This window comes from Erigeron canadensis, unplaced genomic scaffold (genome assembly GCF_010389155.1).
Source record: "Erigeron canadensis isolate Cc75 unplaced genomic scaffold, C_canadensis_v1 Conyza_canadensis_unscaffolded:33, whole genome shotgun sequence".
NCBI lineage: Eukaryota > Viridiplantae > Streptophyta > Magnoliopsida > Asterales > Asteraceae > Erigeron > Erigeron canadensis.
The window spans coordinates 1-17385 of NW_025215745.1; the positions used below are offsets into that span (position 1 = coordinate 1).

Sequence of the window (17385 nt, forward strand, 5' to 3'; positions counted from 1 at the left end):
CACTACAAACGGATCAAAAGTCGCTCAGATGTTTTGATTATGCATAAACCTCCTAACGTTTATGTACAAATATACTAAAAGTGAAATAATGTGCTTTATGCATTCATGGCCAAGAAATACTGGAAATGCAAAACATCAAGTATCTAGGCAGTTGGGACGACTTGATTAAGTCGTTATTTGAAACGAAAATATCCTAATCTTTGATAAAAAAAAAAAAAACGAAAAGAATTCACTATAAATGTTGGAACCTGTTGCAGTCAGTCTCCAAAACATATTGATGGCTAAACTTTGATGTTGTTTGCAAATTCTCTCACTTCAGAATCACAACGAGCTCTAACTTTAGCTTGGTTTGACTTCCGGAACCCTTACTAGCTGAAAAGGTTAAGTTAAATAGTATGTTACCACAAGAATAAGAACAGTAGTTATCCAAAAAATGAATTACCATTTATCTTAATAAGGTTACCTAATCATCACCGTCTGACTCATCACTTTCAATAGCAGGATTCGAGATATTATTGTCTAACTCACACTTGTCTAAATCATCTAGATTTAAATCTGAATCAAAATCTTCCATATTGTGATCAGAATCATCTGTCTCGTCATTGATAAAATCATTAGGAGTATCATGAAAACGCCCAACGTCAACATTTTGAACCAGTTCTGCTGCAATATCTTTACGAATAAGGCTGACATCTTCTAACAAATTGTCTTCATTATTGTCTTCTGGAATATCCCATAAGTGTCTATGGTTGATCCTTTCAATCACTTTCCATTGTGAATTTGGTTTGAGTGAATCATTGATATAAAATACTTGTTTGGCTTGATTTGCTAAAATGAAAGGATCTTCCTTATAAGCATGTCGGGACGTGTCTATGCTTATGAAGTGAGGTTCATATACCACGTGCTTTCTTTGACGTTAGTGTCAAACCATGTGCATTTGAATAATAACATGATAATCTTTTATAAATGACAATTCAATTACCTCGTCAATATATCCATAATAGTCGTCTTCAACATCATTATGAACTCCTTGGACAGAAACTCCACAATTTTGTGTTCGCCTGCAGTCATCTGTTGACTTAACTATATATTTAACTCCGTTCACTATGTATCCCTTGTAAATTGACACTCGATGATCCGGAAGGCAAGACACCGCATATAACTCCTCATTAATTTGGGATGGATCTAGAGAATACACCTCGTTATCCTGATATCAAATTTGTATCATGGTGAAAGTAAGTAAGTTTGTATATGATCAGAATGTAAACTATAATAGGTAAAGAACAATAAAATGCTAACACATGTTACAAGCAAATTTAATTTACGTTAAAATCTAATATTAGTGTATTGCTATACAATATCACAAAGTTAGTGAATTAAAATCGAGTGTCATTGGTACCCGTTTTGCAAACCAATCCGGGAATGTCGCTTGTTGCATCTTGGAAAAATCTGACAATTCAGGATGTTGACTTTGTAATGAATGTAAGTGTTCTCTGCCAAATGAATATAAACTATAAATTTATTGACATCTAAAATTTAACACCAACTATCAACAACAAATGATTAGAAAAAAACTTACTCCAAGTACGGTTGAATTTCTTCACAATTGTTGTAAACAAACCACATTGCTTTTTTCAAAAGATCACCAGGAAGGACACAAACTTCTTTCTTCCCAACACCCCGGCCATTTAATCTAAAAATATCCAATTTAAAGCTTTTACGGTCTTTATTTGTTTTGTCATCATGCTTGCCACGTTTGTAAAACTTTGATTCAACACCTCTTAAATATTGTGAACAAAATGTCATAGCTTCTTCAACAACATAACCTTCTGCTATCGACCCTTCGGGTTTAGCTTTATTCCTTACATATTTCTTTAAATGGCCAAGGTATCTTTCGATTGGATACATCCACCTTGATTGCACGGGTCCTCCTAAAATTGCCTCTTGAGGAAGATGCACACACAAGTGCACCATAACTGTAAAAAAAGATGGAGGAAATATTCTTTCAAGCTTGCATAAAATGATAACTATCTCTTTCTGAAACGCTTCCAACTCTGACACATACAATGTCGCTTCAGTAAGTTTCTTAAAAAACCAAGACAACTCTGTTAATGCATCCCGAATCTGTTTTGTCATAAAAGGACGAATTGCAATAGGAATTATGCGTTGTAGTAAAATGTGACAATCATGTGATTTAAGTCCATGTATCTTTCCTTGATCAACAATCACATTTTTTTCTAAATTTCCTGCAAATCCATCTGGAAAACGCACAGACTTAACTAGATTACAAAAATGTTTTCTCTCCTCCCGAGTTAAAACATACGAAGCATGGGGTTTAAGCAGGCGATCATTATTTTTTACTAAGTGAAGCTCTTTTCGTATATTCATATCTTCCAAATCCATTCGAGCTTTGTTTGTGTCTTTCGTTTTTCCATCTATGTCTAATAGGGTTCCTAACACGTTCTCACACACATTCTTTTCAACATGCATCACATCAATGTTGTGACGGATTAGCAACTTAGGCCAATAAGGGAGTTCAAAGAAGATACTTTTCTTTGACCAATTTGGATCCTCGCTGTTCCGTTTTCTTTTAGTTCCTGCAAGAGCAGGATGTTTACCATGTTGATGTATATTCATACGTTCCAACTGTCGTAAGCAATAATCTCCGCTGATAGGTTTAGGTGCATCCCTAGTCTCTCTCTTCCCATTAAAGTCTCGTGATTTCCTCCATGAGTGACTGGTTGGAAGAAATCGCCTATGACCCACGTATGCTATTTTATCCCGTATACCTATACTGCAGGCATCATTGTTACATGTTGGACATGCCTTGTATCCACTTGTGGTCCATCCAGACAAGTAACCATACGCAGGAAAATCATTGATTGTCCATAGAAGTGCAGCATGCATGTTGAATGTCTGTTTTGATTCACAATCATATGTTTCAACACCCTTATCCCATAAAAGTTTCAACTCATCAATGAGTGGACGCAAAAATACATCAATATTCTTTCCCGGTGTATCGCGCCCTGGAATTAACAATGTTAGCATAAATGAAGAATCTACCATAGACTTCCAAGGAGGCATATTGTATGGTATGATCACCACAGGCCACATACTATACGAAAGACTCATTGCCCCGAAAGGATTAAAACCATCACTTGCAAGCCCTAAACGAACATTTCTAGGATCATTTGCAAAATCAGAAAACAATGTATCAAAGTGTTTCCATGCCTTTCCGTCTGCCGGATGCCTAAGAACCCCCTCCTCTTTGGTTCTGTTTTGATGGTGCCACAACATATCCTTAGAAGTGTGCCTTGATGCGTATAAACGCTTCAGTCTACTTGTGATAGGAAAGTAACGCAAGACTTTTACCGGTTTCTTCTTCCCGTTACTCTTTTCTTCATAACGACTAGTTTTGCAACGTGGACAATTTTCTAAATCTTTATTCTCTTCCTAAAACAATGCACAATCATATTTACAAGCATGGATAGATTGGTATCCTAGTCCAAGAGTACGTAGATACTTTTTGGCTTGATAATGAGTTTTTGGAAAGTTTGCCTCCTTGAAAGCTCGGCTAAACAAATCCAAAATCATATCCATCGCCACATTAGTCATTTTACATGTTCTTTACATTCATCAGCTCCAGTAAGAAGCCCAATACAGAAAACTCATCACATTCCAGGTATAGAGGCTTCTCCATATCAACAAATAACTTTTCTACATTTGGATTGTGCTGTTGTTCAGCATGTTCCCTGATGTTTTCTGCTATGTTTTCGCTGCCTGTTGGAAACGCATCATCAAGTAACTCTCTTTCACCGTCATCATCTGATTCACTTTCAGTTTGTTCATACTCACTGTCTGATCCATCTGATTCATAACCAGGCAGATGTTCACCATGATATAGCCATACGTCGTATGTTGGATCAAAACCTTTATGAATTATATGAGTAGCAACAACTGAAGGTTCATGTGTTCTTGCATTTACACACTCTTTACATGGACAATGAATATTGCCTTGACTATCAACGTATCTTTTACCCAATTCCGCAAAATCCATTGCTCCATTGATGAACCTTCGATCAAACTTATTAGTGATTTTAGTCCAGCTCTTGTCCAAATTCATTGTGAATCCTGGTTAACCAAAAGAAGATGCAATTTTAAGATATATAACTACATATATTTCATCAAAGCTTGAAATATAAAATATATACATAACAATTTAAGAACCTTTAGCTATTCCTTATCTTTTACTAATCATTCTATCATATTACTATCTATCAATGATGATTCAAGTATACAAATTCATGAAATAGAGCAGCAAGCTCTATTAGGCTGTTTGTTTTTTTTAAACCAAATTAACAGCAGGTTAGGCATAATTTTATAACATACACTATAGTAACATGCTGAACGAAGCTCATTTCCATTCTAAGCTGGTATCCCGAGCCCGGAACCCGGTTTGTCATATGACTGTTTTTTAATTAACTGACATTGTTCGACTTTTGTTGTTGGTAATAAAGACAGTTTATATATATATATATATAGGAGTCGTACAAGGAAACATTTGTATCATATATTTACCCATTTCATCAAGAGTTAGCTTTATAGTAAAGAGTTTCAGCAAAGAAAAGGATAAAGCAAAATAATAAAATCTTTGATTGGGCATTAACACAAGAAAATTTAAAAAAAATTAGTCAAATTCTCCAACGCAAACTGGTCTATCTAATTGGTTTAATGGTCATTAAGCCTAATGATGTAACAATAGATATTGATCCAGAACAGTAATACTAAGATTAGGAACTGATGTGAATGAGTATAATACAGATTGGGAACTAAAATAGAGATTAGAAACGCTAAAACTTACGAACTTTCAATTTCAGTGCATGTCTGTGTGAGCTGTTAATGAAGATCATCGAGATTCAGAACTGATGCAAGTGGTTTTTTTTTTCGGGTAGAAGGGAAATAGGGGAAAAAGAGGGGTTTGGTATGATTGGAAAAAGATGCATATGGTTGAGGTTTAGTTTATTTCATAAGTCTCTCATACAATATTATTAGATTATTATTAATGTTGCTATTATCATTATCATTATAAGTATAGGTATGATATAATATAATACTAGATTTTAGACCCGTGTCCAACACTGGACACGAGACTTACGGCATTATTAAAAATAGATATTAATACATGTAACTCATAAAAAATTATAAGTTCAAAGTTGAAGATATATGTAGATATTATGTGTTTAATTCAAATGTCAAGAATATTAAGCTGATAGAAAGAAAACTAATGTAAAAAATAATATTGTACGCATATACCCTCATTCGGTAGTTGAAAGACTTTTTTATAGACGAAATTATTGTAATATCTTTTCTCTTCTCATCTTTGTCACATATTAACACCTTAAAGCCCCTTCTCGACTTAACTCGAGATACTGCAATGTACAATTATTCTTGTGTGAAAGCTGGACTTTGTAGATAGAAACCAATTTTAATAACATTGTAAAATAATTATTTTAGTTATTTTTTTTTTGTTAATTAAATAAAATTATGTAAAAAACTAAATGGTGACATCATCGAGAGTTAATTTGATGAAACTAAGCGATATAATTGGTTAACAAGTCATAAGTTGATCTGTCTCTATTAATATTAAAATATTACAATTATTCAATTACTATTAAGATCTTGATATATTTACATTAAATTTAATTTATTATATATATATATATGATAGAACATATTATTGGATATATATTAGTTATTATTTTATTCGATAAATATTAGCTATTATTCTATCGGATATATATTAGATATTATTATTTATTTATTATATCGAAATTATTGGGTAAAAAGTGTAAATTTGTGATCGAAAACAAAAAAAGTGTAAATTAAAGTCAAAATTGAAAACAAAAGTCAACATTAAGAAATCGAGAACTATGATTGGTCGATAAGTTATTAGAGCAACTGTGTTTTAGTATAATAAAAGATTATTCTTTTTTTGTTTATTTTGTTTATCGACACTTAGTGTATTCCTTGCGTTATATGTGTCACTTTTGTTGTAATTAAAAAAGAATCTTAATTCATAATTACTTAATTTTAATCAAATACTTACTAATCTTTTGATTTAATATAAAAAATTTTTTTGATCGATACTTGACACATTCCTTGCACGACATGTATCACTTTAGTGTAACTAATAAAAAATTATAATTCATAATTACCTAATTGTAATCTAATAATAATCTTTAGATTTAATATATATATATATATATCTCATTATTTATTTTGTTATTATAACCCAACTAAAGTTTCTTTCATACAATAGTAACTGGTCACAAGTTACATACACACCCAGATACTTTTCCCTTTTAATTATATAGTAGTATTAAATTAAAAAGTATATAAATATAATGATATATGGGTTTTGATCATTTGAAAACTGAAATTTTCGTGAAAACTAGAAAACTGTCAAACACACTGTGATCTGAATTTAAAACAATGTGTTTTTAATATGTTTTTCAAAAACACATTGTGTTAAGTTCATATCACAGTGTGTTTTAATAATTTTCTGATTTATAACGCTCTCAAAAACACAATGTGATTTAAACTTAACACAACGTATTTTAGATTACAAAATAAAAACACATTGTGTTTTATAAAAACTCAATTAAAACACATTGTGTTAAATTCAGATCACAATGTGTTTTGACCAGTTTTTTAGTTTTCATAGAAAATTTATTTTTTAAATGAACATTTCACTAGAAAGTAATAAAGTAGGAAGTAAATATAAATACAGTGATAGAAGATAATATTACTCTAAATTTAATATAAAACATCTATTATTTCATCAGATCACCTATAGTTTACTTTTATAATTATAATTATTATATTATTATTACTTGTTAGCTATCATATGATATATTGATTCACATAAACACTCTCTTCAAAGTTCAAATAGTATATCAAACAAGACTACAAGAGCCGTATCCCTTTTCTTTTCCACGAATACAAAGTCTGAAAAAATGAGAGGGAACCCTAAAATCTTGAGAGGGAAAAACAAGTGGGAATCCTAAAAATTGAAAGATCTCAATCAATTAGCATCCATGAATTTCGGGATTTCCTCCGTATTCTCAGTCATTCACATAGAAAAACCCTTGATTTGCTATTTTAATTCACCACAATTTATCCTTCAACCATCTTTCTTCCAACAACGATTCAGAAATAATTTGAAGATTACGGTAGTTTCTTCTTTACTTTTGAAACAATTTTATTGTATTTAATTCGTGAGTTACTTAGTTTGTCAATTTTAGTTTATGATCATTCTTTGCTGCTACCTTTATTGTTGCTATTTTTTTTCCGCTAGGCGGCAGATTAAATACCCATGAATTTTTTTTTATTTCCTCATGTTTTGATCATAGTTATAATTACTAAAATATTGGTACTCACAATTATTTTGTTGCTGGAATCACTTGTCATTATTATTGTCTAATGGATCCAATCTCTTAAATCATCTATTCAAAGGGTAAAATAATTACTCTAACATTATTATTTTTTTTATAATTGACATATTGAAATTATAATTATGGAGAATAAGTATTACGACAATACGTCTCCATAATCTATGATGATATTAGTTACTAGATAGAATGTGGGCTTTTACTTCTAACTGTAAAATAGAATACATGTCCTTGCTAGATGCACATGTTTTATGAATACACAACCTCACGAAAATTGTGAACCTAACAATATATGATTTGATGTTTTCACTAAAATTGAATCTAAGTGTCAATCGACATAAGACTAAAAATGAAACTTAAGAGGGTGAATCTGTACATCAAACTATGATTATTTAGTATGATACCTTTGCTCCGTGAGTAGGGGTTTAGTTGCAGATATTTTCAATCTATTCTCGAAATGCATTGTTGTTTGCTAATTATCTTTTCTTGTTAAGTTGTAAACAGCACGATGTGGATATTTATGGTGCTTATGATGGTTGTGCCTCTTACAAGAAAGAGAGCTCAAGCAGATTGCCCCATCCTTGATGAAAGTCCAGTAGTAAAAAAACCTGCTCGTAAGCGCAATACCCGTTTGTCAAAGACTACATCTAGTGGTAAAGTTCTTTTTTGTTTTTTCTAACTTTAATCATATTGACAAAGAGTTAAATTTCCAGATTGTTCATCTTAAAAAGTATGAATATGAATATATGATTTTAAGAATGACATCATTTGTTATATCTTGCATTACCTGAAGAAATATCTTATGTTACCTAAAGTTTTGTTATCCTTTTTCATCATGAACGTTATTGAAGTAAAGAAAAAATTTCGTCATAGTCTTAATGGGTGGACGGGTAGTCTTTTAAAAAATTAAAGTTTTTGTTGTTATTGATCTTAATATTAGCTTTTTCTGTTTCTTTTTTTTTATTTGACGAATCCTAGAAACTGGAATGTTTAATTTTCATCATATTTGCTTAGGTTTTCATAGTTTCAGTTAAACTTGCATGCTATATAAGGTTAGGAACTATAGTCGATCTTTGATTATTAATTCTGATTCATTGTATTTACAGAATCATGTATGCAGTTCATAAGAAAATAGATGGAACATGCAATTAGTATATCTTACTTGTCCACCACATTATAATAGGATTCACGAGTTTTATTTTATACATGTAAATTTCTATAAGGATCTATCATCTTATAGTTTTGCTCTTTGCCTATTTCAATTAGTTTCTGGGGAAGCACCTATTTCTCGTACTGTTATTGCTGAAGACCCATTGGTTGGAGAAGCAAGCAATGTGGAGTCTGTCCCTATTGAAGAACCAAATAATGATCCGGCTGAATCTGTTCAGCCTAATGTACAAGAAGTTGTTGGTCAACCTCCCGAAGAATCTATTAAGGAACCCAATAAACGCAAGCAAAATACAAACAAAAAGTTAATAAAGACTTTAGGAGGTTTACCTAATGGTACCAAAGTTTCCTTGGAAATGGCTAAAGGCACAAAGGCCTTCGTTGGGCTCTCAGCAACAAAATTTGCGACTGAATGTGGAATCATTATTCGCAATGTTTGTTCAATGGAGTATCATAGATGGGACTCAATTCCACAAGAACACAAAACTTTGATGTATGAAAAATTACAAGTAAGTTGTGTATATTTTCACTTTCAATGTAAAATTTTAAATTTTGTTACTCATTGCAATTCAGTTCTACTACTAAGATATGTATGAAATCCAGGGAAAGTTTGAGTTGTTACGAAAAGATTTAAAATTTATGGACTATGTGGATGCTCGACTTCGTGAACATTGGAAACGCTACCGAGGTGAATTGAGTAAGCATTGGAAGAGTGTTGGAGGGATAAAAAATCCTGAATTGGCAAGAACAAAAATAAAACCTGGTTGTCGTCTAGATAACTGGAATCACATGTGCAAATATTGGGAGCTGGAAAAAACCCGGGTATGTGTGCTAACTTTATTTTACAAATCAAATACATATGCGTTTACGTTTTTTTCCATTTTACAAACCATGATACATTTTCAATTTTTTATTTTCTAGAATTATAGTGATAAGATGGAAGGTAACAGACAAAAAAAAGTTAATATAAGCAGGGGGGGCTCTCGTTCGATAGCCAATCTTGTACACTCAATGGTAAAGTTTACACTTTTCATTGAACCAATTTACTATCATTTAAATTGTACATGTTTGTGCCCACATGAAAAAGTGTATTGATAGTTTGTGTTGTCTTTTGAACTTTGCTATTAATTCATATTGGTACCTTTTTTCCGGGGTTAGTCTGTAAGGGCGAAGAGATTAGTTGTCATTAATGTAATGAAGCTAAGATTGATGCTTGATTTCAGTTGTTGTATTGCCCGGTTTAGGTTTAGTTTTTTGCATGCTGATATTATTTGGTTCTTATAGTATTGTCACTTAGTTGATCTATCTGCTTGGTTTTTCTTTGAGTAGTACAACTTTTTGGTCTATAAATAAAACACTTTTAGCAATTTGTTTGTAAATTAAACCAATTAATTATGTGTTACCTTATAGATGAAGCACATTATTAATCATAAAACCGACTCTCGGAAATTTTAGCTGACAAAGAGGCAAGCAGAATCTATTTTCTATTTGTTTTCTTCAGATGAAGTATATATATATATATGTATGTATAATAGGATAAATCTGTGAAATTTGCTCAAAGTTAGTAGGATATAGAATTGTTATTAAGCGTGTATAACTGCCAGATATGTGAAACTTCTATTGTGTTGGTAATATATATCTTGTTCAATTTGTTTTGGTCTCTTATGAAAAGAAAACTATAGGTATACATATAACTGTCCTTGTGTACTTGTGTTGACTTGTGGGTCCTATGCTAAAAATATATATGATAAAATTCTTGCAAAATGAGAAATTTACTTGTTTCTTTCAACAGTAGCCACTCAAAGCAATAAGAGTTAAGAATTTCATTGGCCTTTTGTTATTTATTTATTTTTATATATATAGCCGAATATGATAAAGAGATAAAGAAAAGTGTCCTTTTGAATTCTTCCTGGTCGTAGGGTGGGAGTAGGCAAGTACAACAAAATTGTATTTCATATGTTTGGTTATTGTGATAATTAGTTGTATTGCATTTCACCAAAACAAAAAGTTGGTTGGTCAATATTTCTAACTGCAGATTCACAGAAATAAAAAGATGAAAAGAGAGTTGGTTTTTCATAATTGTTTTGTTTATTGATATACAAAAGCTTAAAGAAGAGTGTTGTTGTTGCATAAAGAGCATGCTCCTAGCAGAATAGGTAGAAGTATTACTGACGACCCAGCTAGCATCCCTACACCCGTTTTAATTAAATCTTTATATATTGTTTTATTATATTATTCGGGGTTGGTGAAGGAAACCAGATAGTTATATGAGTGAAAGAAACCACATGTTTGTTGTATTTTTCCTGATTAAACAAGGCTCTAAAATAATAAATGGACAATTGATATGTGCATATTACCAATCGGTGTTTAGTTTCACAATCCAACTTGAATATATTATCTTTATTAGTTATATTAATAAGACATGGTTTCAGACTAATACGGAGACCCAAACGCCACCTAGCCCGCTCAAGGTGTATTATGAGTTGCATTATAAAAAACCGAAGGACGGGAACGAAGACGGATGGCTAAATGATGATGCACGTAATGAATATGTAAGCATCTTTTTTTTTAAAGCATTTGATTATAACATTTTTTACTAAAAAATGATATTGGGTGCAACTATGGTTTAATCTTGTCTCTATACATTTCATGATGGTAGGAAAATATTTGTAAGCATAAACAGATGGCTCTTGATAAACTAAAAGATGAAGGCACTCTTATTACTACTGTTATGGAACACGAGATTGAGAGACAAGCCATAAAAAATGTCTGTGGCCGGAAGAAGACAATACAATCAGGATGGGAGGTGGGTGTTGGGCTTGTGATGAGGAAAAAAGATTATTGGATGAAAGAGTTACCTGAATCATCGCAACAAGCTGACTCAATGTCTGAACAAAACTTAGCTGAGATGGAAGAGTTGAGAAAAAAGGTTAGTGAACACGAACGGAATATACGTAAATATGAGAAAATGGAAAAATTCATGAGAGAAAAATTTCCTGACTTTGAAGTTGATGGTAATGATGATGAATTCACCGATAGTGATATATAGGATGCTGAAATTTTTTTTATTGAATTTGGTTTTATTTTTAAATCTATTGAATATTAAACTCATGTTATTTCGATTGGTGATTACTATGCTTTAAATAAATATTGATATTATTGTCGTTCATAGTTTGGAGTTTTATATAATCTTGCAAGAGATATGTATGCATATTGAATGAGGGCCGGAAGTATCTAACATTATTTTTTTGTTTATTGTATTGATTAACATATATTGACACTATTTCATCTGTTTTCTGGGACTAATAACTAGTCTTAAAAACCATTTATACAATGCAGATTCAAGACTAAATTTTAGTCTTTAAAAGAGGCAATTCATAGACTAAAAGTCTATTTCTTGTGACTAATTATCAGTTTGTAGAGCCGTTTATTAGAAACTGGTTCGGTGAAAATTAGAAACTACTTTTTAGTCCCTAAAGCTAACAATTTAAGGACTAAAATCGTCTCAATTCTGGGACTATTAATTAGTTTTTAAAGTCTTTTTTTTGCGGACTGATTCAAAACTAAATTTTAGTCACTAAAAATAGCCGATCAAAGACTGAAATCGTCTAGATTTAGTGACTAACAATCAGTCTTTAAAGTCTATCATTAGGAACTGATCTAAAACTAAATTTCAGTCTTAAAAAAAGCAAAATAAAGACTGAAAGTGCTTGTTATTGGGACTAATTCTCAGTTTTTAAAACTTACTAGCATAGACTGATTAGGTGACCACTTGAAACTGATTTTTAGTCTTCAAAACTAGCAACTTAAGGACTGAAAATTTTTGGATTCCGGGACTATTAATTAGTCTTTAAATCCCTTTATTAGGGACTGATTCGATATGGTAATCTATAAAGAAACCAAAGGTATTAGGGACTAAAAACAAGGTTTTATGGACTAATTTCAGTCCCTAAACCTATATATTAGTAACTGGTCTAACACAATTTTTGCAACTGACTTTCATTTACTGATAAAATGCATTAGGGACTGAAATAACATGGTACCAGTCTATAGAAATAAGGACTGAATTTTTTTATTTGGAGACTGATCTCTTGTCCTTGTTGGTTCGATACAACAAGGATTGATTTTTAGTTGATAACCCTACTTTTCGTAACTAAGCTGTTGTAACTGATTAGTAACTAGCAAAATCAGTCTTTGTTACACCATTGGTAACTGATCATGGTGTATCGGAGACTGATTTTTCAGTCTCTGAAAGCCTGTTTTTTTGTAGTGACACGGATGCGAGTTTCCAAACTGATCGAGATGATTCTCGATCACAATCGGGGTACATCTTCATTCTAAATGGAGGAGCTGTTTCTTGGAAAAGCTCGAAGCAAGATGTGGTTGCATTGTCCACTACAGAGTCAGAATACATCGCCGCCTCTTTGGCAGCACAAGAGGCTGCATGGTTGAAGAAATTCATTGCCGATCTAGGGGTTGTTCCTTCCATTCAAGAACCCCTAGAAATCCTTTGTGATAACGAGGGCGCAATTGCTCAAATCAAAGAACCTCGTGCGCATCAAAAGACTAGACACATTGAGCGGAGATTCAACTACATAAGGGATGAAGTTGAAAAGGGAAAGATATGTATTCGCAAAGTTCACACCGATCAAAATATTGCGGACCCACTCACGAAGCTCCTTGAAAGGCCTAAGCATGAAAGTCATACTTGTGCCATGGGACTTCGATATTCTAGTGATTGGATTTGATCTATTTTATGTATTTGGATATCGGAACGTTTGTATTTGTTAACACTTTTATATGAATATTGGTATTATGCATTTAAAGTGTGTTATGTTCCATTTTTTTTGCATGTTTAAATCCATGAATAAATTAGTTATTCTAAATGTCCGTAGTCGATCATATTTGTGGGAACAAATATGAATGTAAGACTGTTATGAACTTGGATTGGTAGATGTTCAAAAGGTTTTCAATATAGAGCAATGTGTTGCTGCCAAGGTTCATAGATATTTGTGGGATACAAATATTGGACTGACCTGCACTCAAGCATTACTACATGGAATCTTTGTGATTGATCATAAGTAATCTTGATTTAAAAGGCGAATATCATTGTGTCCTCAGACCTGAGATACATATTGGGTCTTGATATTCACTGAATATTACACTTTGACTTGGTTCTTCACTGTTCTGAAACATGGCAGTACATAAGGCTAAGCTCAGGTATGATATAAGGTGATTGTGAAAGACGTATGTAGTCGAAATGGGATTTGTCCCTCTTATTCGTTGAGAGTTAGATGTCTAAGGCCTGTTACAAAGTTAAATCAATAGAGAAAGATCACTCTATGTCTCTAGGATTTAACATGACATCTGTGACAAAAGGAAAAATGATCGATTCACCTAAATCATTTCAAGTAGAGACTTGAAGGGGATGATGTTATTGAATGGCACTACGTCACACGTATTAGGGGTAGCAAACCGTTGTTAGGCGGTATTTGCTATTTGCGTCAATATTCTATGAATCTTGTGCAAGTGGGAGATTGTTGGAATTTCAGATGCCCAAGACACATATTAAATTGACGTGGCTAGTATGTGATGATCCAAGTCAGGTCATACCCAATAACAAGTTAGACAAACACTTATGATATGTATTTATATGATATGATCTTTAAATAAATATCAATACTTGAAGCATTTAGGAAATGGGTTTCTAAATAAATGCACTTGAGAAATATAAGTAAATTATATGGATAATTTATTTTGAGAAATATGTGAATGTGTTTATTTGGCAAAATAAACACTTATGTGTGTTATGTATAATACATAATATGTTACATAAGGTATATAACATGTTATAATACATTTATATATATTGTATAAAAGGAAAATGCAAGTGGATTTTGAGTTGGTGAGACCCATGTGGTCTCACCTTGTGGCCAGCCAACCCCACCCAAAAATGCACATGCATTTGCTTGTTTTACATAACCCACTAGCTACATTGGAAACACACAATTGTTACATGCATTTGCTATAGTGTTCTCTCAACTCTCAAGTGCAAAAACTCTCTCTTTTTTCTTCTCTTGATTTTGGCACAAACAAGGCAAAAGGAGAAAGTTTTTTTAAGTCTAAATCCTAGCATATTTGGGTGTTTGTTGGAGACTTGGGGTATGCAAGCTTGAGGTACTTCTATCTTGAAGACTTGGCCTTTCTAGGAACATCATCTTCTTCATATCAACCTTCTCATAAGCTTGGAAGAAGGTAGTCTTCTAAACACCCTATGGTTGTTATTTTGATTGTATGACATTCATATACATGGATCCTTATTGTTTGGGGTTTTCTTTTATATGTTAAAATTTGATTTTAACTACATATAACATAATGAAAGGTTCATTTCTTCCGCTGCGTTTTTCATGTTTATAAGGAAAATATGACTTTGATAAAACCCAAAAGACCCAACAAATATATGGCAATTCATCATTAAAAAATGGTAGCATACATGTTCCTTTATCCTTTCGTTGCGCTTTTTTCCGTTTTTTGCATCTCTGTTTCCAGTGGTCAATATGCCAACTTTAATAAGCTGGAACTGCCCCAAGGGGTCAGCGGACCTGAATCGGCTGCATTTCGTGGAGTACTAATTTTCTCTGTAGGTCCCTACACGACTGTCACCGATGGTAGGATTTTGAAATGGCTAGGCCCTATTGTTGGTTTTGTGGATTTCGCATATACTTCACCCCGAAGGTACGTCATATATATATATATATATATGTATGTTCCACTTCTTGTATATATATATAAAGTATTATAGTAGTATATCTCCATAAACACTAATTAGTAATATAGAATAGAAGCTAGTTTACCTAAATTGTTGTTGAAAAGCTGAATTTGTTCAGGACAAAACAATTTTGTGATGGCACCACAGATACTGAAAAGGGTCCAATATGCGGCAGACCATTGGCTCTTAGCTTACACCCTGTAACCGGAGATCTCTATATAGCTGATGCGTTTTTTGGACTTTTAGTTGTTGGCCCTCAAGGCGGGCTTGCAACTCAGCTTGTCAACGGCTTCAAGTTTCTTACCGGCCTTGACATTGACTTGTCAACAGGCAACATATATCTTACTGACGCCAGTACGGTTTTTGACATTAGGTAACACCACACGTTTAATCATTTAACTACATTCATCATACTTTATTTCAAATTACTATTGATTGTTAACCTAAACTTTGGGTTAAAAGTGTCAAGTTAGAAGATAATAACCGAATAGACAGTTATATGTTGAAAGGATGTGTCTGTACGTAAAGGGTCGTTTGTGAAAGGGTATGTCTGTTAGATGTGGCTCTTGGTTGTCTATATAAGAAACAACCACCGCATGTTTTTAAGAGTCGATAGTTTGTATGTGTAAACAATTCTGTGTATATTATAGCAAGTTTATTCAAGAAACATAGCATTGTTTATCGAAAGTACCCTGTGAAACCCAACAATTACGAAACTTGTTACATGCATAACAAATCAAGGGTGGCAAATTAAGCATCATTAGACATGACTTATTAACCAAAAGAGTATGGCCGGGTTCAAGTCAGATGTGGAGCAAGTAGTAAGGGCGTAGAGGTTTGCTTAATTAGCCCCCTCGAACTAACTTAAACTTTCATGTTACGTGTATAGCATATATTATATATATGTATGTAGAATTTGAACTGGTTTTTATCTCATATGGTGCACAGAAATACTACACAGGAGGGGTTTGCGCTTGATCATACCGCAAGGCTCCTACGTTACAACCCAAATAACAGACAATTAACTGTTTTGCTCACTCGTCTATATGGCGGGGGTGGGCCTGCTGTGAGTAAGGATGGCACATTCGTTTTTGTACCTGAGTTTCTTGATGGGCGGGTCTCAAAGTACTGGCTGGTGGGGCCTAAAGCAAATACCCAAGAGTATTTGCTAATTTTGAAGGGGAACCCAGATAAGATAAAGCGTGCAGAAAAAACTGGAGAGTTTTGGGTGGCCGTTACTTTTGGATTCGTACCACGAGTATATCCCATGATACCGTCAGGATTCCGGATTAATTCAGACGGAGTTGTGTTGCAAAATGTGTCGTTTGCAACACAATACCCTAACAAATCAATAAGTACAGTCGTGGAGCAAGGTGGAAAACTTTATGTAGGCTGTAGGAACACCACTTCCATTGGTGTCTATTCTAATTAGACAGCCAAGCCATATATATTGTCCTACGTATGTGTACTAAATCAGACTTAAATTAAACACAATAATAAAGACTATACGTTATTGTTCTGTTTTTCAATATAGGATTATACGTTATTGTTCTGTTTTTCAATATAGGATTTCAAACAACAAAAATCTTACATATGATCTTATCAACAATAGCACCAACTACATGTACCATGTGAAATCTTCGACGTTTGTATTATTTAAAACAGCATGGTTAACTATCAACAAGCATTTTTTTTTAGTGCCCCTATTTTAACACACGTTTCAAACCCATAAAACAATGACTGTCGAATCGATGTAACAATGAAAATGTCTTTTTGTGATTTTTAATTAGGTTGATCATTATCCAATTTATATTGATGGTTTTGGGAACCCTCTTGAAGGGTAAGTTTTTTACAAAAACTGTGTCTAATATCTTTTCCGAATATACAAGGGATGATGATGATCACTTATAACTTAATGCACATAGTAGTATAGTACTAAATCGGAAAGATTCTCACCTGATCAATGGTCGTTAGGAATCTCATCCCCGAACGAACAAG

The 17385-nt window shown here is 32.9% G+C and overlaps 2 protein-coding genes across 2 annotated transcripts; one reads left to right on the forward strand and one right to left on the reverse strand.

Annotated features, from left to right (window-relative positions):
• Positions 1 to 1688: 1688 nt before the first annotated feature.
• LOC122584479 lies at positions 1689 to 4123 on the reverse strand. The gene is made up of 3 exons (XM_043756636.1): positions 3632 to 4123; positions 1779 to 3453; positions 1689 to 1693 (listed from the first exon to the last, which is right to left on the reverse strand). Exons 1-3 carry the CDS (start codon positions 4121 to 4123, stop codon positions 1689 to 1691), a joined length of 2172 nt encoding a protein of 723 aa, XP_043612571.1.
• A 10976-nt stretch (positions 4124 to 15099) lies between these two features.
• On the forward strand, positions 15100 to 16819 carry LOC122584480 (protein STRICTOSIDINE SYNTHASE-LIKE 12-like). Its single transcript, XM_043756637.1, has 3 exons — positions 15100 to 15353; positions 15506 to 15760; positions 16336 to 16819. The coding sequence occupies exons 1-3, from the start codon at positions 15100 to 15102 to the stop codon at positions 16817 to 16819; spliced, it is 993 nt and encodes a 330-aa protein (XP_043612572.1).
• Positions 16820 to 17385: the final 566 nt, after the last annotated feature.